The 26285-nt window shown below is 36.5% G+C and overlaps 1 protein-coding gene across 1 annotated transcript in view; it reads right to left on the reverse strand.

Moving 5' to 3' along the window:
• Positions 1–504: 504 nt before the first annotated feature.
• The window catches only part of MTNR1A (melatonin receptor 1A), a 58637-nt gene continuing 32856 nt past the window's right edge, over positions 505–26285 (reverse strand). Inside the window, exon 2 of the mRNA XM_071555184.1 lies at positions 505–1373. Within this exon, the coding sequence (XP_071411285.1) occupies positions 505–1373 (869 nt within the window). The remainder of the gene's footprint in view (positions 1374–26285) is intronic.

Consider the following 26285-nt stretch of genomic DNA (forward strand, 5'->3'; position numbering starts at 1 on the left):
TAGTAGCAAAGCAATATAGATAGAGGTACTTATCAAAAATCCTAATGAATTTTCAATTACCTTGATTTTTCACTTTACATCTCCTAATATATTTTATAAAAAGCCTTTTTTTCATCTTTTAAAATAAGTTTTCAGAGGTTTTAGAATCAGGACCATAACCTGGCCAAAAGAAAACAGGTGGAAAGCAGCAGGAACAGTTTTATGATCTGTTTTACTGCACTAGGCAGTGTGGATACCTCTGTTCCAATCTCTTTCTAGGTGTTTATCTTCATCTAGGGAAAAAAAAAAGTATCCATGCATAACTTGTTATTCCCTCAAGGATATAATTGTGTCATAATACAAGAGATATGCCGTTGTATAATAGGACCTGTATGTCAAGGCTCAGTAATGAACTCCCGAAGACTATGACAGGAATTTGATCAAAGTGCTTTCAGTGTAAAAGATGTATTTCACTATAATATTTAACAGTAGGACTAATAAAACAGAGACTTTAGATTCCCATTTTCAGACAGAGTCCACCTTCACTTGATTGTTGTTTGTAATCAATGGAGAAGGTTTACTTCTCATTCTGTCTCCTGCATCATTAGAACTATCCTGGAAAAAAACATTTGCTGTACAAAAAGTGACAATAATTCTCTTGTATTCTCTTCTGAAGTTCTGGTTCAGGAGTCCATATACTATAGCATTAAGGCAGCTGTTGAAATATGCCATGTAATAACTAGATACAAATAACCACTCTGGAATCCTGGGGATTACAGTTTTTGGGTTGACAGCCACAGCCAGGCCTATGAAGTTCAAAGGAGCCCAGCAGACCGCAAACAGTACGAATACCACAAACATGGTTACGAAGTTTCTGAAGTCATGTGGTTTCAGCCTAGGGTTGTTATCTGGTTTAACCCTTCGCCTTACCTGAATAACGAGGATCCATATTCTCAAGTAACAGAAAGTAACTACAGCTATGGGAAGCAGGAAATGGAAAAACACGACTGCTATTGTATATGCTGAGCTCACAGATTGTGCAAATGTACACGAGTAAATCCTGGGGTCATACTGTAGCGATCCCACAAATAGATTAGGCACGATAGCAACAAGTGTTAGGACCCATATCAGAACAACATAGCACAATGAATTCTTGTCACTGTACAGCTTGTCGTATTTGAGACTGTGGCAGATATAGCAGTACCGATTGATAGCGATGCCTGTAATATTGAAGATTGATCCAATGACACTTAGACCCATCAAGAAGCCACTAATCTGGCAGTGTAGGTATCCCAGTTTCCATCCGTTGTGAAACACAGATGTGAGGACCAGTGGATATGGGTAGATAGCTACAATCAAGTCTGCAATTGCCAGGCTTACAACAAACACATTTCCTGTAAAATAAATATAAAAAGGCAAATATTAGTTCTTCTTTTGTTCTTCTTCTGTCACTTCTACTCTCAATATATTAATAAGCAGCCTTAAGTGGGACACTTAAAATGTAATGAGTTTCTACTTTCTAGATCAAAATTCATTACAGTATATCAGAAAAAGACACTCATTTTGAGTCTAAAATTAAAGATGCGCCTTTTAAAAGAAAACTGTCTTTAAGCTTAATAACCATGACCTACTATATTCATCCTGTCATTTATTTGGATTCTTCCAATCACCCTGACTTCTCAAATTAAAATATTCATAACTTTAAGCCTTGCTTTGGTTAAAAATAGCCTCTCTCAAAAAATCAGAAAAATAATATTACTAATAAATTTCAAAACTCACATTCACCTTCCTTATTTAATTCCCTTTCATTATAATACCTCTTAACTTTTCCAGTCCTGAAATGAAAATCTCTTTTCTCCCATTTATATTTCAAGCTTCCATGACTTTAACGTGATTTTTACAGTAACTGTCTTTGAATTTGAGGGTTAGAACTTACCCAGACTTAACTTCTAAGAGTGTAGCTGAACACAGACTTAGTTGTTTCTTCTAAACTGAGAGACATGCTCTTCAGTAAAAATGTGATGCTGGGCAGTGACCTGGGCAATTCCCAGACACTACTGATGCCCTATTTTTCTCTGATTCCGAACAGAAATTAAGCAAGGAAATATTCTCTTGGTAGATGATAGAACCCCTCTCTGTTCTTCAAAAACAACAGAATCCATCATGTTTTGAATTAATCTTTTGAGCATAGATTGTATTTTCTTTTTTTAGTTACTTAAATGATAACTCATCTGAATGAGACTCCCAACCATTCTTGTTTCTAAGAAGCTTGCAAGATGCATGGATGTTACTTCTATTCCTTTTTTAAAAATAACTATTACATGTATTGATCTAGTTGTTCATGTCCATTTCTACAGAAAGTTATAAATGTGTGTATATATATGCATGTATGTAGGTATATAAATGCATATTTTAAATGGCATTTCTGTGTTTGAGATTCTATTTTGCAATTCTGAGATTATTCAAGGAAAATGAAATACAAGCTTCTGTTGCAACCTGTAATAAAACCCATTGTTAATTTTAGATTATGAGAAATTTCATTAATAATCCAAAATGGGGTTGGTGAACTGTTTTGTGCTTGAGCAGACAAAATACAAACAGATAAAAACAATTTATAAGAAAAAGTAAAAGTATCTATGGCATTCTATCTCAAACATCTTAAAATGCATCTTCTCTCACTAATCTCAGGCTTTCAATGGCCAGCTAGAAATATTAAATCTGCAAACACCGACAAGGGAAAACATAGAAAATATCTGTCTCAGGATGCTACTTACACTATTCTGTTTAAATTTTGACACATGCACAAAGTACCACATTTGATATTTATACTAATGGCCTCAGTTTAAAGACTGCTACACTAGTTGTCACAGATTTTGTATCTGGATTTATAAATAACTTTCTTGTGATAGCATCTGTAGTTGTTTCCTTTTTGACTGGAAATTCACTGTCAGACTGAAATATGCTTATCCTGAAGCCTTTGACAGAATTCCAGATCATTTCAGCAAAAACATCAGAGCTTCTTTCAGCAGAAGACGACATGGGAAAAAAAATATTGCTTTAAGAATTTACCCTTGATGTACTGGCAAGTGATGCAAGACTACATATGGAACTTAGGGCTCTGGTTTTTCTTATGAATCAAGATGTGAGAAATAAATGAAAATTTGCTGTTAATAGACTTTTTTCCCCTGTCCAGAATATTGCAAGATTGATGAAATGGTTACACATATATTCCAGACACTTATTTAAATCACAGAATCACAGGATATGCTGAGTTGGAAAGGACCCTCTAGGATCATTGAGTCCAGCTCTTTGCCCTGCACAGGACCATGCCCAAGAGTCACACCATGTGCCTGAGAGTAACATCTAAACAGTTCTTGAACTCTGGCAGGCTTGGTGCTGCGACCACTTTCCTGGGGAGCCTGTTCCAGTGCCCAACCCATGAGCCAATTGCTCATCCACTGCATGATGTGTTTATCCAGTTGTCTGCTGGACATTTGGTCCACAAGGACCCTGTAACAGACAGTATCGAAAGCTTTACTGAAACCCCAAACGATTACATCAACTGGATTCCCTTGATCAGCTAGGTAGGTTGCCTTGTCATAAAAGGAAATCAGGTTGGATAAGCAGGACTTTCCTCTCATGAAGCCTTGCTGGCTGTAACCAGTGACTGTGTTGGCTTTCAGATGTTTTTCAATACTTTCCAGAATAATGTTCTTCATAACTTTACCAGTCACTGAAGTGAGACTGGCAGGCCTGTAGTTTCTGCGGTCCTCCTTTTTGCCCTTCCTGAAAGTTGGGACAATGTTCACCAGCTTCCAGTTAGCTGGCACCTCTCTGGATTCCTAAGACTGCTCAAAAATCATTGATAGAGGTTTTGGGATGACATCAGCTATCTCTTTGAGGATTCTGAATCCCATCAGGTCCCATAGATTTGAAAAGATTCAGCTGGAGCAGCAGATCCCACACAATTTCAGGGTTGACTGAGATTTGATCATTCTTGCAGTCATGGTCTTCGTACTCAGGTCACCGAGTCCCCTTTGGTCCATCATCCATGTTGAAGACAGAGGCAAAGAAAGCATTAAACACCTTTGCCTTGTCTCTGTCCCTGATTGTGAGGTGACCATCCTCATCTTGTAACAGGCCAAGGATATTTCTGGACTGACTATTGACACTAATGTATTTGAAGAAACTCTTTTTATTGTCCCACACATTTCTGGCAGCTTCAACTCCAGCTGAGCTGCACAAATTTTCTCCCTGCAGTGACAAGAAGCATTTCTTTATTCTTCCCATGTCACTTGACCTTGCTTCCACTGGGCATATACCCACCTTTTTTGCTCTATATCCAAGACAAGATCCTAGCTCAGCCAAGTCAGCCTGCTGCCTCGCCTGCTTGATTTCCAACATTTGCGAACTGCCTGCTCTTGTGCCCTTAGGAGGTGATGTTTGAAAACTGGTCAGCAGTGATGGACCCCAGCACCTACAAAAACACTTTCCCAGGGGACCTTACTTACCAATTCCCTAAGCAGCCTGAAGTCTGCTCTCCTCATGTCCAAAGCTGAGGTTTTGCTTAAAAGAATTATATATAAATATATACACACACAGACACAGACACAGACACAGACACAGACACATATATATACACACACACAAACACACACACACACACACATATATATATATATATATATATATATATATATATATATATAATTTTCCCTTTAACTGGAGACCGCTCATCCCAAGCTTCTTTCTTTGCCATGCACTGAAACTTCTGCTGGTGCTTACCATTAATATTGCTATTATTGTCTTTATTTACCCACTTGAGCCAAGTTGCAATGACAAAAGTAGAAGGGGTTTCTTTGTTGAAAGGTGATATGTGGCATAGTTTTCTCTGAACAGTTTTAGCTTTGAAAACAATTGAGTCTAGGAAGAGTAGGCACTCTGAATCAGTCAAATTTCAGGCTTTCATAAATTCATGCACCATGGTTGTTCCAGCTTTTCTGTTAGCTGCTGTAGAGTGACCAACTGAAAGTATTAGAATCACAAGCTGTTTCATATGAAAATTGTAAGCTAGCAGGATATCCTGTGCACCTGTCTATAAAAAAGAAAAAAAATCATGAGTTTGGAAATCAATTCCTAGGGTGTGAGTTCAAGTTTAGCATGTCAGCTGAATGAACAAAGCATGAGGCTGGAAACTGCTTGGAAACTAGATACTTGCTTGAAGAGAGGACTTTTGTCTTTCAGGAAGGGCTATCTTCAAAGTGGAGTTCAGATACATTTTCCTTGTGAGCACAGAAACTTTGTTGTAAGGACAGAATACAAAATTCATGTAAAAAATTGGGATTAGTATGTTTTTTGTATGTTTTGAGGTTCATTGTTTCAGACTGTGAAGCTGGATCTGAAATGATGTTGAGCTTTCATATGTTATATAGTATACTATTTAAAAGTATGATCCTAGCCTTGGGTACCCAAAATCAGTGGAAAACAGTGATAATTTAGGAAATTCATATATTTTAATGGCATATTGTGAAATTAAACTCTTATGTTTATAGAACACTTGGTATTGTAGAGATGAGTACAACAAAAACATGTACACAGGAAAAAATTAATTTTAATCTTCAGAATTAGGTTTGAACAGAATGCTAAAAATGAAGCCTGAAGCTCTATACTGAACCCTTTTAAAATGCCACACAATCAAAATCTTGAATAACTCTCCCTTGAGGAAAAAGTATTCATTCTCTTTAGAGAGTGAGATTACATTACTATGAAAAAATGATTTGTATAACTAAAGAATATATTATTATGCATTAATGCCAGTTAGCTGAACTGAGAAAGCAGAGGTTGAATCACTTGACTCTGACGTGGGCCACATAAGCTTTAATAAATTTAAGCAAATGTTGTGCTATGGATGTATGTGGGAAGAAAAATAATCTACCAGTAACCAGCTTTAGCTGGTCATGCCTTAAGATGGTGTCTAAAGCAATGCTTCACTGAGTATTTTCATCACCTTTACTGAAAGAGATGCCCCTCTGCTCAGCAATTACATAGCAACATCAGACCTACCTGCTGAATATAAAGTTGCATTAAAGCAACAGAAAACAAACAAGTGTTTTCCCAGACAATTTGACTTTTCCAAGAGAACAACACAACATAAACTGAGTGTAAAAACTGTGACCCCAACAGACAATAAACAAAAATGCTTACAGGATTGTCAAGATGTCAAAATTAATAGAAGAGCCTCAAAAACTACATGATGTAGTTGTATCAGTAGCAACTAGTATTTGCATGACATATACACATTAATATGTGGGTTATTATTCCCTAGATTTAGTGCTATGTCCTGAATGTGAATTAGAAATTTTCCAGAAATTTCTAGCAACTTAAATAAGTGCAGAATATTATTGGAAAAAAATTCCAGTTCCAGCCTAGGTGGTACTGCCTCCCATAGACTTAAACTGAAGTGCTGAACACATTCCCAGCAGATAAAAAATTACTGATTCTTTTGTAAATTTGAGGAGAACTGACGGAGACATGGTCTATGGAGCATTTTTCCTCAAGTGACTATGAAGTACTTTAACACTTTCAAAACTTTTATCCTGGGGGAAAAAATACTGTAAAAAAAGGGAAACGGCTTATCAATGGAATAAAATAATGTTTTGAAGCACTAGGGACTTCAGCTAGAATTTTTTAGTACTCAGTAAATCTGAGTGATTTTTAGAGAAGAACTCATATTGCTGGCAACATCAGTAAGGCTACTATTTCTCCTCCTTTTTTCACCAGTATTTCTATACCTTTTAATATTGGTTGATAGGTCACTACTTCTGTTCACCTGTTTCAAATTATTTCCTGTATAAATAATGCATTGGCTTCTTGCAACAAATGCTTTCAACAAACCATCATGTTTTCATCATGTTGCTACATTTTGAAGAACATACCATCACATTTCCTGTTTTTGCATTAGTGCTTCAAGTTGCAGCAACTTTAGGTAAGAGGGGTTTTACAGACTGTCATATCCACACTTTTTATATATTTAATGGCACAAAAATGTTAATTTACATTTTAAAGCACTGGTTTCTGATTACTCTAACACTTCTATTGATTTTCTTCAAGGATAGCTTACGGATTTTTTGGCATTATGCAATCTTACTCATTAATCCAGCCCTTGCTCAGAATGTTCATTTGAGAGTTTATGCTGCTAGCTAAAAACAAGACTACCATTAGATGGTCACCAATGAACACCTGCAGCATTAGAAACTTTAAATATGATACCTCATAGTTAGTACAGCATCATACTGACACATTTTCATCTAGCAAAAGTGGCAGCATTGATAGATAGCTGGCAAAACACTTGGTTTAGAAAACTAGTACCTTCCCTTCACAACTGAATGGTAGGAGTGCAATGAGTCTTTGATTCTAGAATATAAGACATCACATGAAATAAGGCAATGGGGTAGTTAATGAAGACAGCAAAATGAGAAGACTAAGCTTATTATTCAATACAATATGTTTCACTTTGCTACTTTCTGTCTTCCTTAGAAAGGCATTTTGTCAGGCCTCTGCTCATCTCATAATTGTTTCCATGCACAAAATGGTATGTTAATTACAAATAGTAAAGCTAGATTTGTTTCATGTTCCATGAACATTTTTGTTCTGAATGTTGTTCCATTAGCACTGATATTCCACTTGTAAAACATCATAAACAACTACAAAATCAAAGAGTGAAAGCTATTTTTGTGAGCACCTAACACAAATTTAATAAAATCTCCTTGTTCATATATCCAAAGACAGAGCTTAACTCTACTCAGTGTTCCTCCTCCCTGGGACATTACCAATCATATTTTTTTTCAAGAAAAAGACCAGCTTATAATTTTTCTAGCATTAAATTAATATTGTGAAGTTGCTGTACATGGCAGCACAGTTTAGGATTCCACAGAGATCATGTTCAATAAAAGTTGTTAAATTAAAACACCTGTAAATGGGTAAATGACCACTGTTTCTTAGGCAAAATCCCAAAGTCATGTAAGGTTACTCTGACAAGGAATTGTGCAGACAGTCCCAGCTTCACTGGAGAAAGATTTGAAATGTCTAAGAAGCTAATGGTCCTTGCAGCTCAGCATCAAAATGGCACGAAACAGCTGAGCAAAAATTTGGGAATAAATATTACATAAGCTCCAGTTACTCCTGGGAGATTTGTTCACTTTACATATCATAATATCAACTCCCCTAGATCTGAAAAAGTCTATTTTTAAACTAAAGGCACTATTCATAAACCTGTTCTGAATCAAGAAGTCCATGTGAACATTAAATTTTAATAGTGTGATGCCTGTGGGTTTTGCTTCTCATTAGCAAATTAACCCTGGTATTGCAGGTGGTGATGAAGGGAAATGGGAAGGGTTTAAAGGCCACATTTAACCTTTTAGCTTTAAGCATATGTAGGAAACCCTTTCTCTGTCCTTTTATGCTGAAAAAAGGCTTTTTATTACCTCATTATTTCTATGAAACCTCATTCAAGAGTATACTACTTCTGTCACCTTATAGAAGAATTTTTCAGACCTTCCAGCACCTAGCTGGGACACTAATGAAACCAACAGTGTAATTACAGACATGGCAACTGCCTACAGCTGTGATGATGTAAAACAGATAACTTGTTAGATCTGAGGAGAGTATTAAACATTTGCGATTTAAACTCATTTAAAGTCTTACTATGGTAGAGATTCCTAGTGTCATAGACAAGTTCAGATACTGAAATGACCTAAGTAATCTCTACCTTTAACTGCAGTTAATAGAAATTCAAGGTGATGAATTTTATAGGGCTGGACAGCTGGAGAACTACATAACAGTATATTTGAGAGATATTGAAGAATAGACTTGTTAAAGAGCATGCTATCAGAATAATCCATATTGTACTGCTTTATTTCACTGTACTGCAGGTTGAAGAAAATTTTACATAATCAGCACAGCATAGATAAAAAATTACTGATACACTCAGAAAAGAAAATGTTATACTGTATTTAGATTAATTATCACACAGAATCTTCCAGGGAAGCTGCAGCAACAATTAAACTTGAAATGCCTATGCCATCTTCTGGCCAAGAAAATCAGATGCATGAACGAGTAATTGGCAGAAAATGGCAGTTACAAATTATATAGTATTCAGAATGAAGGAATGGTTGAGTATCAGGTCCAAGTTGACTGTAACCAAACAGTATGCAGATATGATTAAGTGGTTTTGCAGATATGCCAAACAGCATGCAATTTTCTGTGACTTTATCACCTACCATCCTTTTCTGCAGCCCCATGACACACATGCCAGTGAGACAGCTATTGCTCTCCTTCTTATAGTCTAAAAATATTTGTTGGTGCTATTCTTGGTAGTTCAGTCATGAGAGGAAAGTGATGTGAGTTTACTGTAAGGCAGAGAAGGGAATTGAGTCCATATGCTGGATGAGTGCTAGAGACTTGGGGATGTACCTTGCCTCTGGCAGTTTTGTATGACATGCTAAGATTGCTTTGAAAATGTCTCTTATATTGGACCTCTCACTTGATAGGAGTACTTAGTTTGTACTAGGCAGTAGATTCAGTAGGTACATGGGATATCGAATATCTCAATACTGGCAAGACTGAGGTTTTCCTGGGTATTCCAATAAGGATAGTGCTGTCTGCTGGATGAATTTATGTGACATGAAATATAAAGCACCTGAGGAAAGTAGCACTAAAGAAAAGGCCTGGACTACCATTGCCCATTTAGGCACCTAATGCAGGAGTAGGCAGGAGTTGACTGAAGATCTTTTGTGAACTTGAACTTTTAAAATCAAGAGGTGGTCAGGATCTGGGTCTTTTTTTAAGGACTTTTAAGAAGTGCCACTTAAAAAAGTACTTCATATAGCTCTCAGAGCTACAGTGCACCTCAGGATACACTCATCTTTCTATTACATTATGCAGTGGCAGGAAATATTTTGCTTGGAGATTCTACATAGTAGGTATCCAGTTATACATATTTACCTTGGCACTGTCATAGAGTTTTATAGTTTTAAAACATAGAAATAAAAGATGAAAGGGACTCTTGTCACCCAGCTAAGAGTGAACTAAGACATAACATAAAATATCAAGAAGGTTTGTAATGACATTGAAGTGAATTAACAAACCTTGCTGTCTTGCAGGTGAAAGTTAGAAACCAGGGCAGGCAGACATAGTGGTGGATGTCTCAAGTTCTACGACCCTGGTTTTGGCTCTGGTATCTACCTGGACTGTTCTTTCTACAGTTCACTGGGCAGGTGTGTTTTCAAGGTCAGGACATCAATTCCCTTTGAACATTAGCCTCTTCTACCATAATGACAATATTTCAGAGATCAAATAGATTTGCCTGAATAACTTATCCACTTCTACAGAAGGGAATTATATTACCACTTCTGATTTGATCTTTTCTATCTCTAATTTCTATGATTCATTTGGGAAGAAAAAAATTCTGTGGACAGCCTGTTCTCTAACAAGGTATTGCCTAGTTGTTACAGAACACTGAGGTTCAGCAAGCTGTATGAAACCGATTAGAATAACAATACTGCTGATGTCAGAGGATCAGAGGATCATGCTACTGAACTGCATCACAGCAGAATCAGTGCAAGAGTATGTTTTACCCCCTTCACCAGTATTTGCATTAGAGACTGGAAATAAATGGAAATACAAAAATGATACTATCAGAGTAATAGTAGAGCTCAGATAAATAAAACTAATAATACAGTTAAGAGACTAAAACAAATGAAAAACAAAAACCAGGAAAAGGCAGAGAGGGATGTTTGTGAAATATATTTTATATCTGTACAAAATCTCACAGATCTGTCAAGATTGGTGCTAGAAAAGATGAGGATACAGTCTATTCCCTTCCAAGTTCTAATATATATTTTGAGAAAATAAGTAGGAGAAAACAGGGTGAAGGTACAACCACATAACCTACAGGAGACTTCTATACCGTATAAAACATTGCAAACGCATAATTGCTTTCCTGGATCTCTTTGAAAGTCACACCTTTATGGAACAGGATTTTGTGGCTGAATTTGTCCATAGAATTATTCATGGGATGAAAAAGAAGTTAAGAAAACTCTTGAGAGGACAAAATAATCCATTTTCTTTCTATTATGAGTAATAAAAGTATAGGTGGTCATTCAGCCAATGTATTTAACTACAGAGTCCACAATAAACAGCAAAGCTAATGAAGTGAGTTCATAAAACAGTCTTCCCAGTTCTTTCTCCTAAAATCAACAATGGTAGGATATCTGCCAAAACATTGAAAATAGCATTATAGAAAATATAACTTATATTTAAACATGTGCTTACTCTCTTTTCCTCTATCCATTCTCCATTTCACTATTCCTTTTCTTCCTTTTTATATTTATTTCATCACCATGTCTTTTCTCTCTCTACTGTCAACACAATATCTTTTGTGTTTCTTGCAGAAGCCTTTTTCCACCCTGCTTTCCCCTCCTTCTCTCTCTTCTTTATTGCCCCAAGAACCTTAAAAAAGGTGGGAAGACACAGATGATTATCATACTACATTCCCACCTTATCAGTTTGATGATTTTTGGAGTGTGTTCCATCGTGCCATTATCAAAGCCTCAGGTGCCTACAGTTCTTCCTCCCTCCCTTTCAGTTCTTCATTTTCTTTATTGTGCTACAGCAAAAATCAAGTTGAAGGGTCCCAGACCAGAGGGCAGTGGGTGAAATGACGTCGAGTATCGTGAGGAATTCACTAGAATACATACTATTTTAATTGCAATATTAGTGGGGTTTGTTTATGAAATAACTGATGATATAAAAAAATTCTTGCTGTTCTATAGCATCAGAAATGTTTGCACTGGAAACTAAAAGCAAGGCAAATAAATGGAACTTCTATATGCATGGCAGCAAGCTGAAGGATCTTAATAACCATATTCTCTACTGTCTGTCTTTTCCTCTTTATGAGAAATAGATTACTGAATCCAGGAAACAGGATATGGGAAAAACGTCTGGATTAAAAGAGAGTGAAGATCCCATGATAAGTAATTCCTTTCCTCTGTAAAACAGTTTAAAAACCTTGTGAAATTTGCTCCACCTATTGGACCAAAATAGACTGTTCCAGTCCACCACTAGAACACCTACACTATCTTCCAGTGTCTGTGTATATCCACAGCCTGCCAGGAGAATCCCTGTCTTCGCACGGATTTTTGTAATTTGATGGGCATCCACACCATCTGTAGAGTTCTACACCTTCCACACTAGGGTAAAAATATGGTAAGAAATAACAAATTAAACCTAAACTGGTTATAGTGAGTGTCAAGCAGATTCAAAATATGACAAAACAAGAACTGAGGTTTCAGACAACTTTCTTAGAGCAGATATTCTAGGTTGTTGCAGCAAGCAATTAAAATGATAGCCCTGACAGTTTAAGTGAGTCAAAAGGTTAGAGGCGTTGGTATGTTTTCTCTCTTTGTATTATTCAAAACAAAATTGATCAATATATAGAATAGATTTATAAGAAATTAAGGCAGTAGGTAGTTTATTCATTTGTTCCTTGATTCATACACATAATTAATTATAATTTTTAGCACCTGTATAGTATAATTGACTCAGAAACAATATTTGTTCTCTTATATTAGATGAGTATTTTAAAATAGCTTGCTGATTAAACATACAACTGAAATTTTATATTAGAGAAGAAAGAATAAAGACATTGTTCTACCTTAAATTAAATCTGTATTTTAATTTGTATCAAAAAAATTGTAGGAAATGTGTACTTTATCTGCACCTAAACCTTTTTTTCCCCTCAAGGTCTTATTTTTAGTCCTCTAATAGAACTAAAATGGATATTGACAATTAAAATTCCATTTTCTAATGTTGTCCTCATTGCTAGTAGCAATAGTCTACAGAGAACTTAAGACAAAATTTAACATTTGTGACATTTGAATGACCATAAAAATATTTTCATTTATTTTAAGGCTTTCCCAGATTCTTATCTTTGTACCATTTAGTTTCTTCATTACAAAATCAATTGTAAGTATAGATAAAAAGGCAAGGACAAACTGACTATAAAGACTTTACAGAACTTTAAAAAATATTCTTAAGTCATTATTCCTTTAATTCTTCAAAGACATGGCACCTTTTTTTTCCCCCTGATATTTCTTCTGAACAGCCTAAAATATACACTGTGACTTCACTGCAGGCAAAAAATTAAGCTGTCCTAAATTCATGCCAATACCATTACAGTATACAATGATATCAGAAGCACTGATGCACATGTACATCATGTACTTATTCCACAACAGGATATACTATTATACTTGTAATTAATTAATATACATCCACATAAATTTGAACTGAATTATCTATTTTTTGCTGTCTGAATGATAAACCTTTCACAGATGTTGGTTCTGGGTTGACCAGGCTCTAGACACTATAATAAGGAGAATTCATTTACTGCTTGTTGCCTTTCTTTTTTTTTTTCCTACATGATGGGATTTTTCATATAGCACATAATAAAATTTTCCAGTAGTAATTATTTCTGAGAAAGTAGTAAAAGCAATATTCAGGTATGATTGCCCTTTGATATCACAGAAGATTTCAGGTATTTCCATGCCATACCTCAAATAAGAGAGGTCAGCCTCCTGAAGGATTTTTCTTCTCTTTAGCCACTACTGACAAAGAACTCAAAATTTTTCAATATCCTCTTGATCAGTTAATTAGAAAATTCGTCACTTCTACATTTAATGCTTATTAGAAATAAAATGAGATTTGTACTTCTGCCTTTTATCTTAACAGTATTAAATGTAATTCTTTGCTAAGAGTAAGTAGGCAAATAAGTGGTTCTGTGTATTGACTGTAACTCATATTAATGATATGCTATTCATCTCCATCTTGTTTTAGTTACTTGCCAGTTCTCTGGGTTTAACTTTCATAGAGTGGTGTGAAATTTTTCAGAAAGCATTTATCTTTCTATTGCTTAAGACTGAGCTGTTTGTTTATCACTGAATTTAGTCAAATGACATGAGACTATGGCACTAATAGGAATGAAATATATAAATTATGTTCACTTTCAGTACCTACATAGGTCTTCAGAACTTATCACTCAGTGTCCTTACTTAACCTATTGCACTAGACTGTCCAGTACAATGAAAGAAATTGCTGAAACCTGTACTCGTTATCAAAAGTATTGAATTTTTTATTATAGTAATTTCAGTGTGGTAGCATCTAAAAGCTCTGTTATGATATCTCATCTGAAGTATTTGTATCCATTGATTTTTGTTATGACTCAGAAATATCCTAACTGCTCAGTTTGAGAAACCAAACACAATTTGTAAAATTAAGTTCAATACCTCCAGTGTAAAAAATGTGAACCCTTTTACTCAGTGAAAACAAAAGAGATTTGGAAAACTATACCACCATTATAGTCTGAGTCTCATAATTTTATATATATAATATCTTGGCTGTTGAAGCTCCTTTGCTTTTTTAATGCCCATTTTTTTCTCTTATACTGCTTTCTATCTTTGTTTAAATGCTAGCAAAAATCTCACAAAAAAAATAAAAAAAGCATTTAAGCAAGCTGAAAAGCTATATATAGATAGCTAAAGATAGTATCCTTTTAAATATTCAGTAAAAACTTTTCCTGTTCTCCCTCTGAACCTTACTGCTCAGTTCATCTTTTTTTAGGAACAGTTTTTTAGTGTGCCAACATACTTCATTATTTAACAAAATTTAGCAAACCAGAAGTCAACACTACTACTTAGGACACTAAAAATAAAGAAGTCACCCAAAGAAAGGTGGTACCATTATCTCAATGAGTATTTAAAAAAAAAATTGTATTTCTCTGCTGGAAAAATGCCAGAGATGAGGTTCTGTATAATCAGTGTGTGTCAAAGATGCTGTGTATTTATATTGTATTACAAAACCTGACATGAAGTTTATTGTGAAGAGGAATGAGTGGTAAGAAAGTCTTAGCTTCAGGCTGCACTGAAGAGTAACTTTGCATTTCTTTACTTTGTTCTATTCACGAATAATCCTCTCATTTTTTTAAACAGTACCCTTGTGAAATGTTCTAGTAGCTTGCTTCCTGTAAATTTGGAGTGGAAGGATGCTGACCTGATCTGAGCTTTAAAACAGATCAATCAACCTTCTTACATTGAGATCAATAATGAAAATCATGTAGGACAGAAAACAATAAAAATAAACCAGTTTATCCCTGCCTTTTTTGTACTTCTAAGGCACATTCTTTCTTCCAGGATTGATTTCAGTCAGTTCAAGGACTAGGATGGTCTCTTGTGATCCTCTTCTCATTTCCTAGGCCTAATCTGTGTTCTGCTCTTGACCATCTCAGTTCCTGCTGTAGCTGCAAGCTTTCTTCTTCTTGCCTTCCTGTGCCTTATCTTCCAGTTGGCTGGTACTTGCTTTTATTGATCCCAGTCAGCTGCTTCTGAGGGAAAGGGTCACTGCACCTTTCTTCTGGGAGATAAACCTCACTCACATACACCTTTACTAACAAAATATGACACATAGACTGAGGAAAAAGGTAAAAAATACCTTTAAATCTGACTTAAGGGAGAGAAGAACAGTAATTCAACTTTTCATCTTCAAGACAGTTCCTGAAAATGTCTCTTTTATATCTGCAAGGAATTAAAAACCTATGCCAAACTACTAAGTCCAGCAAACGAACAAACACATCCAAACTTTTTGCTCCAGGATAAGAAAGCACTTAGTTATGCTTACGTGGAAAGTACTTAAAGATTTTCAGTAAATGTATAAAAGTCAGTAGATGTACAAAGCAGGAGAAGTATTAATGGATCAAACCAAGTATTGTTTAGCTTTTTCATTAATGATTTGGATGAAGGGTATCTCCTCAGCAAGTTCACAGAACACTAAGCTGGGAGGAGTGGCCCATAACCCAGAGTGCTGTGCAGCCCTTCAGAAGGACCTCGATAGGTTGGAGAAATGGGTAGAGAACTGCCTGAAGTTTAACAAAGGCAAATGCAGGGTCCTGAATCTGGGGAAGAATAACCTCATGCACCAGCACAGGCTAGGGGCTGATCTGCTGTAATGCAGCTCTGCAGAGAAGGACCTGAGGGTCCTGGTGGACAACAATCTATCCATGAGCCAGAAATGTGTCCCATGGCCAATGGTATCCTGAGGTGCATTGGGAAGTGAATTGCCATCATGTCAAAGGAGGTGATCCTGTCCCAGCTCAGCCTGAGTGAGGTGCATCTGGAGTGCTGAGTCCAGTTCTGGGTTTCTCAGTATGAGAGAGACATTGAGCTCCTGGAGCAAGTACAGGGGAGGGCAACAGACCTGATTAAGGGACCAGAGTATCTCACTTATGATGATAGGCTGAGGGATCTGGGCCTATTCAGCCTTGAGAAGAGACAACTCAAAGGGGACCTTATCAATGTCTGTACGTATTTGAAGGAAGGGTGTCAGGAGGATGAAACCAGGCTCTTCCTGGTTGTGCCAAGCAATAGGACAAGAGGCAAGAGACAGAAACTGAGGCACAGGAAGTTCCACCTGAATTTGAGGAATAACCTCTTTACTGTGCAGGTGACTGAGCACTGGAACAGATTGCCCAGAGAGGTTGTGGAGTGTCCCACCAGACATATTCAAGAACTGTCTGGATGCAACCTGTGCAATGTGCTCTAGGATGACTCTTATTGAGCAGGGAGGTTGGACCAGATGACACTGTGGTCCCCTCTAACCTTACCCAATCTGTGATTCTGTGAAAGTATCTACCTCAGCTTGGTCATGAAACCTTTTCTCTGATGGTGAATTGTCTGAACATCAGGCCATTGGGGTCATTATCATTGACAAGCAACCTTTGCTCAGAACAGGAACTTACTCCACACTGCTGCACAAGTCCCTAAAGTGGGAAAAACAAGTGTTAAAATAGATGCCAGAAGTGACCATATGGCAAAACTCCTTCTTATGACTGGATACTGAGACAAATGAAAAAAACACTTGAAGAGAATAAGAGTTCAAATGTAGGGAGGAAGGATTTTACCACAGAAGCATATGCTCTTTTGGAGTATATAGATTAAATTACAGGTATTAAAGGGGAAAATAATATGCCTTAGTCCTTAGTTCCCCTTTTAGTAACTCCTGACCTATAGGACATGGTACTCTTTTGCTCCAAGACCTATTTAAAAAAGAAAGGTGTTGGGATAGTTGTTCAGTATCTTTAGGCAGGCACAACTAAAGTTCAGCTCTGTTTAAACAAGAATCTAATGGGAAGATGCAAATCAGATATTAGCATCTTACCATTTCCCTCTATCAAAGAGAGGATTTTTTTGTGTTACACAGACTCAGGACTCACCAGAGTCTACGATTTTGTGCCAGTTTGCAGAGGTCAGTTTGGTTCTGTTCTAGTACATAAATTTTCACAAAACTAATGCTGTAGGTCTCTGTTCTATACCAAGCTTCTAGCTTTCTTTGCATTAGACAAAAAGGAAAAGAAGACAGAAAAATGTGAGCACCTTTACATAAATTTGACAAATTCCTCTAAATTAATTTTTCTTTGAAACAAGATACTACATCTCTAGAAGGAAATGTTAGCTGATCGGTTATGTAGTCTCAAGTGGGGTCAGCAGATACAGGATTGGATTTTGCCCCTGCCCCATTATGCAACTTTATAATTACATTTTGCCCTATGAAACTGTACTCTTGACTAGCATTTGTATTCCTTGTTTCCTCAGAGTTTTCCCACATTCTTTTTTCCAATATATATGAAAACTATATATATTTATTTTTATATTTATAGATTTTAAATATATTATTTCATTTGTTTATTAATATAGTTATAATCAGTGGACAACATCTGTATTCTCAGTGCTACATATGCTATTGTATCTAACTGTATACAGTTAAGAAAAAAAGCACTGTTTTATTTATTACTGTATTTCTATTGCTGTCTTCGTCCAGGTAATTAACATTTAACATAATAAAAATTAACATTTTTTGTGACCATGAAGCTCTCCTCCCTGTTATACCTGTATCTTCTGGGTGACGTCCACTTGCCAGATGTCTGCTGGAAATACAATACAGCAGAGAGAAGGTAATTTAGAATGGTCCTTGAATGTGTGAAAGGCAGCCAGATAACTGTCTAACAGAGCTGGTAAGCAAGCCTACCAGGGAGGTACACTAGGGTGTGCTGAATATGAGCTGGCTGGACCTGAGCCAGCAGTGTGCCCAGGTGACCAAGGAGGCCAATGGCATCCTGGCCTGTATCAGGGTAGTGTGGCCAGCAGGACCAGGGAAGCGACTGTCCCTTGGCACCAGTGAGGCTGCACCTCAAGCACTGTGTTCAGTGCTGGGCCTCTCACTGCAAGAAGGACATTGACGTGCTGGAGCATGTCCAGAGAATGGCAATGAAACTAGTGAAGGGGCTGGAGTATAAGTCTTAGAGGAGTGGCTGGAGGGAACTGGATTGTTTGCTTTGGAGATGAGGAGGCTCAGCAAGGACCTCATTGCTTTCTACAACTACCTGAAAAGAGGTTGTAGTGAGATGGGGGTCAATCTCCTCTGCTGATATCTCAAGTGAAAGGATGAGAGGAAATGGCCTTAAACTGTGCCAGTGGAGGTTCAGATTAACAGAAAATAAAATTCACTGAAACAGTCTTTAGACATTGGAATTAGTTGCTCAGGGAAGTGGTGGAGTCACTGTTTCTGGAAGTGTTAAAAAGATATCTTCATGAGACACCAAAGATAGTGAAGGGCCTTCAGGGAAAGCCATGGTAAGAGCAACTGAGGGCACTTGGGTCTGTTCAGCGCGGAGAAGAGGAGACTGAGGGGAGACCTCATTGCAGTCTGCAACTTCCTTGTGAGAGGAAGAGGAGGGGCAGGCATTGATCTTTTCTCTGTGGTGACCAGTGACAGAACTCAAGGGAATGGCCTGAAGTTGTATCAGGGGAGGTTTAGGTTGGATATTAGAAAAAGGTTCTTCACCCACAGGATGGTTGGTCACTGGAACAGGCTCCCCAGGGAAGTGGTCACAGCATCAAGCCTGACAGAGTTCAAGAAGTGTTTGGATGATACTCTGAGGCACATGATATGAGTCTTGGGGATGGTCTTGTGCAGGGCCAGGAGTTGGACTCGATGATCCTGGTGGATGCCTCCCAACGTGGCAAATTCTGTAATTTTACAACTTTATTATTTTAGTCACTTTTCCCAAAGAAAAGATAACCAGTATGTAGTGACTTCAAAGCAATGCTTTTCTATATGGGAATTCTGAGAAGCAATAGAATTAAAATAACTGCTGTTGGATATTTAAATTGTTGCTACAGTCAACAACTTCAGAATTTTTTTAAATAAAATTCAGGAAGTTACATCATTATAAAAATCTTTAATGAGAATTGAATAGCTCCTTTTATTTCAACATAGTATCTTTTTATGTTTCAACATACTAATTCATTATTATGCAGTTTCCAAAACAAAAAGATCAGGCATAACCATATTTACTTGTAAAGTTAATCATTCTGAAAACTGAATTATATTGTTTGCATTCACGTGTGTTTAAGAATGAATAGAAGTGCCCCAACTGACTCCCCTGCATAAGGTTCTGAATAAACTTTTAAAGTAAAGTCAAGGGTAAAAAAACTAGATACCTGAAAGTTTTTGTTTTCATTACAAAGATAAAAGAAAATAATGCTTTTTACAGAAAGCAGAAATATTTCTCTTTCTGAGCCAAGCTTTGTGTGCAGAAATGCATTCTGTGTAGAAAACACTTGTAAAGAATACCAGAGACATTAATGATGGAGATCATTCTCTCACTCTGGAAGATGTTTCATAAAAAATTTGTTAATTAAGTACTTATTTTAAATGTCTTTTAGACACTATATACTGTTTGCTGATAGACAATGCTGTGCCTTGCTATACTGCAGGATCGGAGCTTGCTGTAGAACTTCACCTAGCTGTCAGAGTTCATTTTCTAAGCAAAGAGATTATTTTTAAAAAATCTCATTATTATGAGGCTGGATCAAAAATTTAATTTAAAAAAAAAAACCCTTAACATTTAGTACGGCCAACTTTGTGTATTACGGATTTTGCCGAAAGGTCAGAAAAGCAAAACTTCTATTTTCAAAAGAATGGCTGTATTCATTAGAACAGGGCTATAACAAATTCTGGGCTTACAGTAATCTTAAGAGAGCTTCAGTGTGGTCATGTCCAGCCTGACCTGAGACAGCAGAAGATATTGAAGATACGTCACTTCTACAGACAGTAAATTGATGGATCACTTCCAAAATGATACTGCCTTTTTTATTATCATTCTGCTTCTTTCTCTGTTCTTTGATTTTTTTCTCCTCTTCTTCCCACAGTTTAAGGCCCAAGTCGTGGAGGACATGACAGCACTAAATAATGAGCTCTTCTTCCAGAGCATGGATGCTTCAAACCCAAAGGAAATAAGGCATTTGGAGATACTTTAATCACAGTAGGACCTTTTGCTTTTTTTTCTTATTCATAAACTGATATTGGATGGCATATGGGGAAATACAGCATCTGAAGAAATACAGTAAATACATGAAAGGAAATCACATTGTCCATCACTAAGTGAGGGACAGCTTTTTGTTCTGAAGTTTCTATGCCATGAAGTTAATAAAAAATTGGTGTGTTTGCCAATGGCATGTGTAAAACTAAAGTGCATTTGAATGTATTTCTTATATAGATGCTAGAAATCTGAAAAAATAAGTACCCTATACTGGTCATCTTGACATTATAAACACATGGCAATATCTTAAGGTTATACTAGAATTTCTATAAAAATTCTTTATACTTATTATAATCATTAAATATTTGAAAGAGTGAAAAATAAGCCGTGTGTCCTTTAGCAAAACTTTACCATTAAACCTACTTGCAATCTTTCAGGTATTTTATTATTCTAATTGGCAAATACTTTTTATGTCATTAAATGTTGGTGCAGTTAACAAATCTGTCAAGTCTTACATTTTCTCTTGCAAAGTTAACTGTTCTGGGAATATATTGTCTTATTTGCTCTCAGTTGTGTTTAAGAATGAATACAAGTTACACAGGAGATTTACTAGCCTCAGTGAATCTTCCAGTTATAGCCCTGTATTCCTTTGGCAGCTACAAAAGACCATAAAAAGTGAAAAAGCCAGTGCTTGTGCTAATATGCATTCACCTTACTATCTCTAAAAAGGGCTCCATGTTAGAGAGGATTTGTAACTGTGATGATCATTGTAGGAAAAGTCCTGCTATTGGATATGTGTTCCCCTTCTGGTACATGGAAGACAAAGAGAAATGACTCTGTTGCATGCCACTTTTGTGTATTTTCTTGCAACTGTATTGGACAAAAACTTTCAGGTCCAAATATGTTTGCTTGAGTTAATCAACATAACTTTGAGGAAGCCATACAGGGTTACAGGCCCTGAGAATAAAGTTATTTAGTGGTTTCTCAAATTTAAAGTCATATAAATTTGACAATATGTCCTTATCAAGACCTAAAATCAATTGTCATTGTTTTCCCATAGGCTTTCAAAAATAGATGGATGTGCTACAATTTTATTATATTGAAACCTATCAAATTATTTGAGAATAATACCTTGGTAAAAATAGAGACTCTTAGTAAAAATTATGTTCATATTCTTGACAAATTTATGTTTTAACTTTTATTTAATGAACAAAATGAGTTTTAATATCAAAGAGCAGGATCATTTTTAGATCTGTGCATGTCACATTTTCAGAAAGCCAAGACAATATAAATAATCCTCATCTGTATTGTTCTTTGTGCATGCACTGGGTGAGAATGTTCTTTAAATCACCTCATGCATCATGACACAAGATGTCCACATTTCTGCTTTCTTGGCCATTTAGGAACAATATGCACAAACAATAAAAAAACTAAAAAATTAAGGATGCGTAATTCTCAATTCATAATGGCATAGGCTACTTACTGTAATAAGTAGAACCTCAGAAATTACAGTGTTTCACCACAGAAACAACTTTCTGTTCTATAACCTGAACAGATGTTACTTTTATGAAACATTGAGCTTTTAGAGTTCTATTTATTTCTGGTACTCACAAATCCCATGCTATTATGAGCCACAACAGTTCAACATACATGAAATTTCTGGCCATTTTTTTTTAAGCTACAGGTCTGTGAAATAATTTTTTATTATTTCCCACACATATAAAAATACTGCAGTATTTCAGAGGATATTGTAATTGTCACCAGTTGGAAACTGGTTCATTAGTAACATTTTATTTTGGCTCAGATCTTACTCTGTATATTTAAATTAAAATAATTTTTCAAGATATAGAGATAATTTAGGAAAAAGCTTTATTTTCTTAGCTATTATTGCTAATGTTCAATCCTTTTCTTGATAATGACTGTGAACTTCAACAGAGTTATACACTAAAAATAAGTCCTTGTAGTCAGCTAAATAAGAATCAGTGTAAGAAGTTCTGCGTGGAAGAAAGAGGTAAGTTGTTCAGAGCATGTCCAATATTTGATATAAACAGTGATCAAGGTTGGAGGAAATTTACTTAAGCTTCTAAACACTTTCCTTCTCCATTAAACTAGAAAGTGTACAAGTAAAATCTTTATTTCAGGTCCAGATTATAACTACATGCAAAATATGGCTCTGGAATTAATCACATCCAAAGGAGATTAACTCTTCAGGATCCTCAGGTACTTTTTGTGAGACAAAGCAGTCATATCAGTCTGAATTTGCATATTTGACAGCAGAATTCAGCCCACTGATTTTTTGAGAGCTACAATGATACTACTTGTGACAAACTCTGGAAAGAGCCAGGCAGAGACACCATTAGAAACATGTTTGTTTAATTAAAGGATGCCATTAATCCAGGAATAATGTTAACATAGAGAAGACTTCTCTTACTTCATGAAGTTTTAATTTACATTTGAAATATGTTTTAAAAAGTATTTTAGATAATTTTCAAGTGCGGATTAAAATATAATGGGAACACATTATTCTAGGCACTTCTACTTCTTTTCTCATGCACATAATATTTACATGTCTGTCAAACTCCACTTATTTCAAATGAGACTGTTCACCAGCATGCTCTCAAAATTCAATGCTCAAAGGAAAGTCAATTATAAAGTAGTGATGACTCTAAAAAAAAGTTGGAAAAACAGATGGGTGTCCTAGTTGAAGTAAAAAATCTTTTCTGAGCCAATAATCTGTAAATTTTGCATTTCATATGTGCATCCATGAATTAGTCCACAAAGAATGTTTTAGTAACGTATAACTTAATGACTTAAACACAGTGACGCTCTCTCATAATTCTTGCATCTTTAGTTTAAATGCATTCCATCTTCAAAAGTCAGTAAGTATTAGATGGATGATTACAATTGTTGCTTAACTTCTGTTAGTTTGAGATCTGGTGGACAAGCAGCTTAATATGAGTGAACAGTTTGCTGGTGCAGCAGAGGAAACCAACAGGATGCTGGGTCTCATCAGTGAGGGATACAAAGTCATTATCCCACCCTACAGGGCTTGTCAGGACACACCTGGGATACTGGGTTCAGTCTTGTCCCTACTGCACAAAACACAGATGTGGACAGGCTGGAGAGGGTCCACAGAAGTGCCAAGATAACCAAAGCCTGCCATGTGAGGAAAGGTTGAGAGGATTGGGTTTGTTCAGCCTTCAGAGAAGACAGTTTAGGAGAGACCTTATCACCATATTCCAGTATTTAAATAGTGGCTAAGACAAAGACAGAAACTCCCTTTTTACAAGAAATCACATGGAAAAGAGAAAGGTGATGGGTACAAGCTACTCCTGAGGGCATTTAAATTGCACATAAGAGGAAAACTTCTGATGATGAAAACAGTCTGCCACTGGAATAATCTCTTCAGGGAAGTGTGGGATTCACCAAAAATGGACACTTTAAGATTCAGCTGGTCAGGGTGCTGAGGCACTTAGCCTACATCTCAGTTTTACTATGCTTTTGCCAATAAAGGTTAGTTCAGATGATCTTTGAGGTCCCTTCCAACCTGGTATTCTATCATTTTATGAAAAGATTGTAGTAAGGAGAGGTGTCTTGTGAATATGCAGAAGTAAGTAAATGGATGATTTTGATTTCTTATAAGAGGAAGTATATCCTGGATACCAGTTGATCAAGTAGTCACTAGTCTTCCCTTTAAAAACAAAACCAAAAACTTATGTACAAAGTTCTTTAAAAAAAAATATTAAAAAATAAAAAATCAGTCACTATGGAAAACTCTTTAGTAATAGTCCAAAACTGACCAAATAGGCGTACAAGCCAGCACACGAGTGTATGGTAGCACTGAATCTTTACTGTCATTTTTTAAACTAGGATATTATGAAAGCTGTCTGTAGTATTTGACAGAGGTCTGTTCTAAGAAATAAGCAAACATGTTTCCTGCTCTGTGAGCTGCAGTGGAAAAAAAGGCTATACATATTAAAAAGTACTTTCCAACCTATTTTCTACTGAGGACAGAGACATCACTATGATTCTTACTTCTCTGTGGGGAACTGGCTAGAAGAGAGTCTGTAGTCAATTTAGTTGCACTTGAAATGGCTCTAACATACAGCACAGATCTCAGAAAGGATCATCCAGCTGTGCTAGGAATATGCATAATGTAGGCTTTAATTTTGTTCATAAAGAACCAGTTGTGTAAGTTGGCTACACAGCCAATGCATACCATTTGTGGAGTGGGTTTAATAATGATTTCATAGCAGAGACAACTGGGATAAGAAGTTGCAGTAGATTCAATCATAGCTTTTTTTGGTAACTTTAGTTCAGATGAAAGCTGCATTTAATGTTTTGACTCACGCTGTTTGTCAGTTTTAACTGGAATTGGCCATGCAACAGCTTGAAGTGGCTTTACAAATATTACCCACCAATTACTATTTTACTCTACCAGCAGCTTGTGTCAAAATGTCCCAGCTGTTATATTAGACAATATCCTGTATTTGCTGTGTTAGAACTAAAATGTAAGTACAAGAAAGAATAGAGGACAAAATAATTTTCCATCTACATGAAGAATGCAAAATAGAACATTTCTGGATGTTCTTTTCCTATTTTATACCTTTACCCATATATATATTATGAAAAAACAAGATGAGGTAAAATTAATGGACAAATACATTTCCCATCACAAGGATCAGTCTTGGGTTCAGGAAAAAAATGCTTTCAAGTCACTCCTGTCTGGATGTTCCCTTTTCCAGTGTTTGAAACTTCCAAATCAAATTTGAAAGAGGGGCTGTAGGACACTGCTGTAAAATTTCTACAAGTTAAAAATTGTAGCTGACTAAAGAAATAGGGTAGGCAAGCCAAGGGCTCAAGATCATGGGCACAGAAGGGACCCAGCAATCAACAAAGCAACAGTTGAAAAGTAAAGCTTTTTTAAAATAGGCTTATAAAGAAGGAAGTGTCTGCAGAACAGCTTGGTGGGGAAAGGTCTCAAGCATGTATTGGAGAATTAGCACACTGGGTTCCTCTCTGAAATGCCTTTGTGCTGATGCACACAGAATGAAGAACAAACAGGGGGAGCAACCTTCTTGAGAGAATGGAGACATGATAGGATTAACTAGCTGGAGCGCTACAGTGGAGGTACAGAGACTAGCTTGGAAGGGCAGACTTGGAAGGCAAGGCGAGGAAGTTGACCCCAATGTGTCAGAGAGCAGCTGGCATGAACAGAGCTCTGCATTGAGATGGGTCATGTGCCAGTTGAGAGCTTATGGTGAAGACTAGTGGACTGATCAACATGGTCTGCTATTGTAGTCAGTATCTGCCATAGACCTACTAGTCAGGAAGGAGTAGATCAAGTTTTGTTCAAATTAGGTGAGGTCTTCAAACAATTTGAAGAATTCTTATGTTCACAGGACCTAGTTCTTACGGAAGTCTTTAACCACCCTGTTATGTGACAGAATAACAATATGGAAGAGCTCAAGAAACCTGGGTTTCTTGAGAGCACTGAAGACAACTTCCTGGCACAGGCAATTGGGGAGACAAGAAGGATACTATTGTAGACCTGGCACTTAGGAACAAGGAAGAACTTGTCAGGAACTTGAAAGTCGGAGATAGCCTTGGTTGCAGTGAACATGACATGGTGGAGTTCAGGATCTTAAGAGAAGTAGTTAAGCAAAAAGAAGGATCACAGCCCTCCATTTCAACCTTTTCAGAGGATATGGCCCTTGAGAACAGAGTAGCCCAGAAGAGCTGGCTGACACTTGCGGACCATGTCTTCCAAGCTCAAGAAAGCTCTGCCCTGAGAATTAGGAAATCAAGCAATGGTGGCAGAGACCTGCACAGATAAGCAAGGAACAGCTCACCCAACTCAGAAATAAAAAAGAAGTTT

Source organism: Pithys albifrons, chromosome 5, assembly GCF_047495875.1.
Source record: "Pithys albifrons albifrons isolate INPA30051 chromosome 5, PitAlb_v1, whole genome shotgun sequence".
Lineage (NCBI taxonomy): Eukaryota > Metazoa > Chordata > Aves > Passeriformes > Thamnophilidae > Pithys > Pithys albifrons.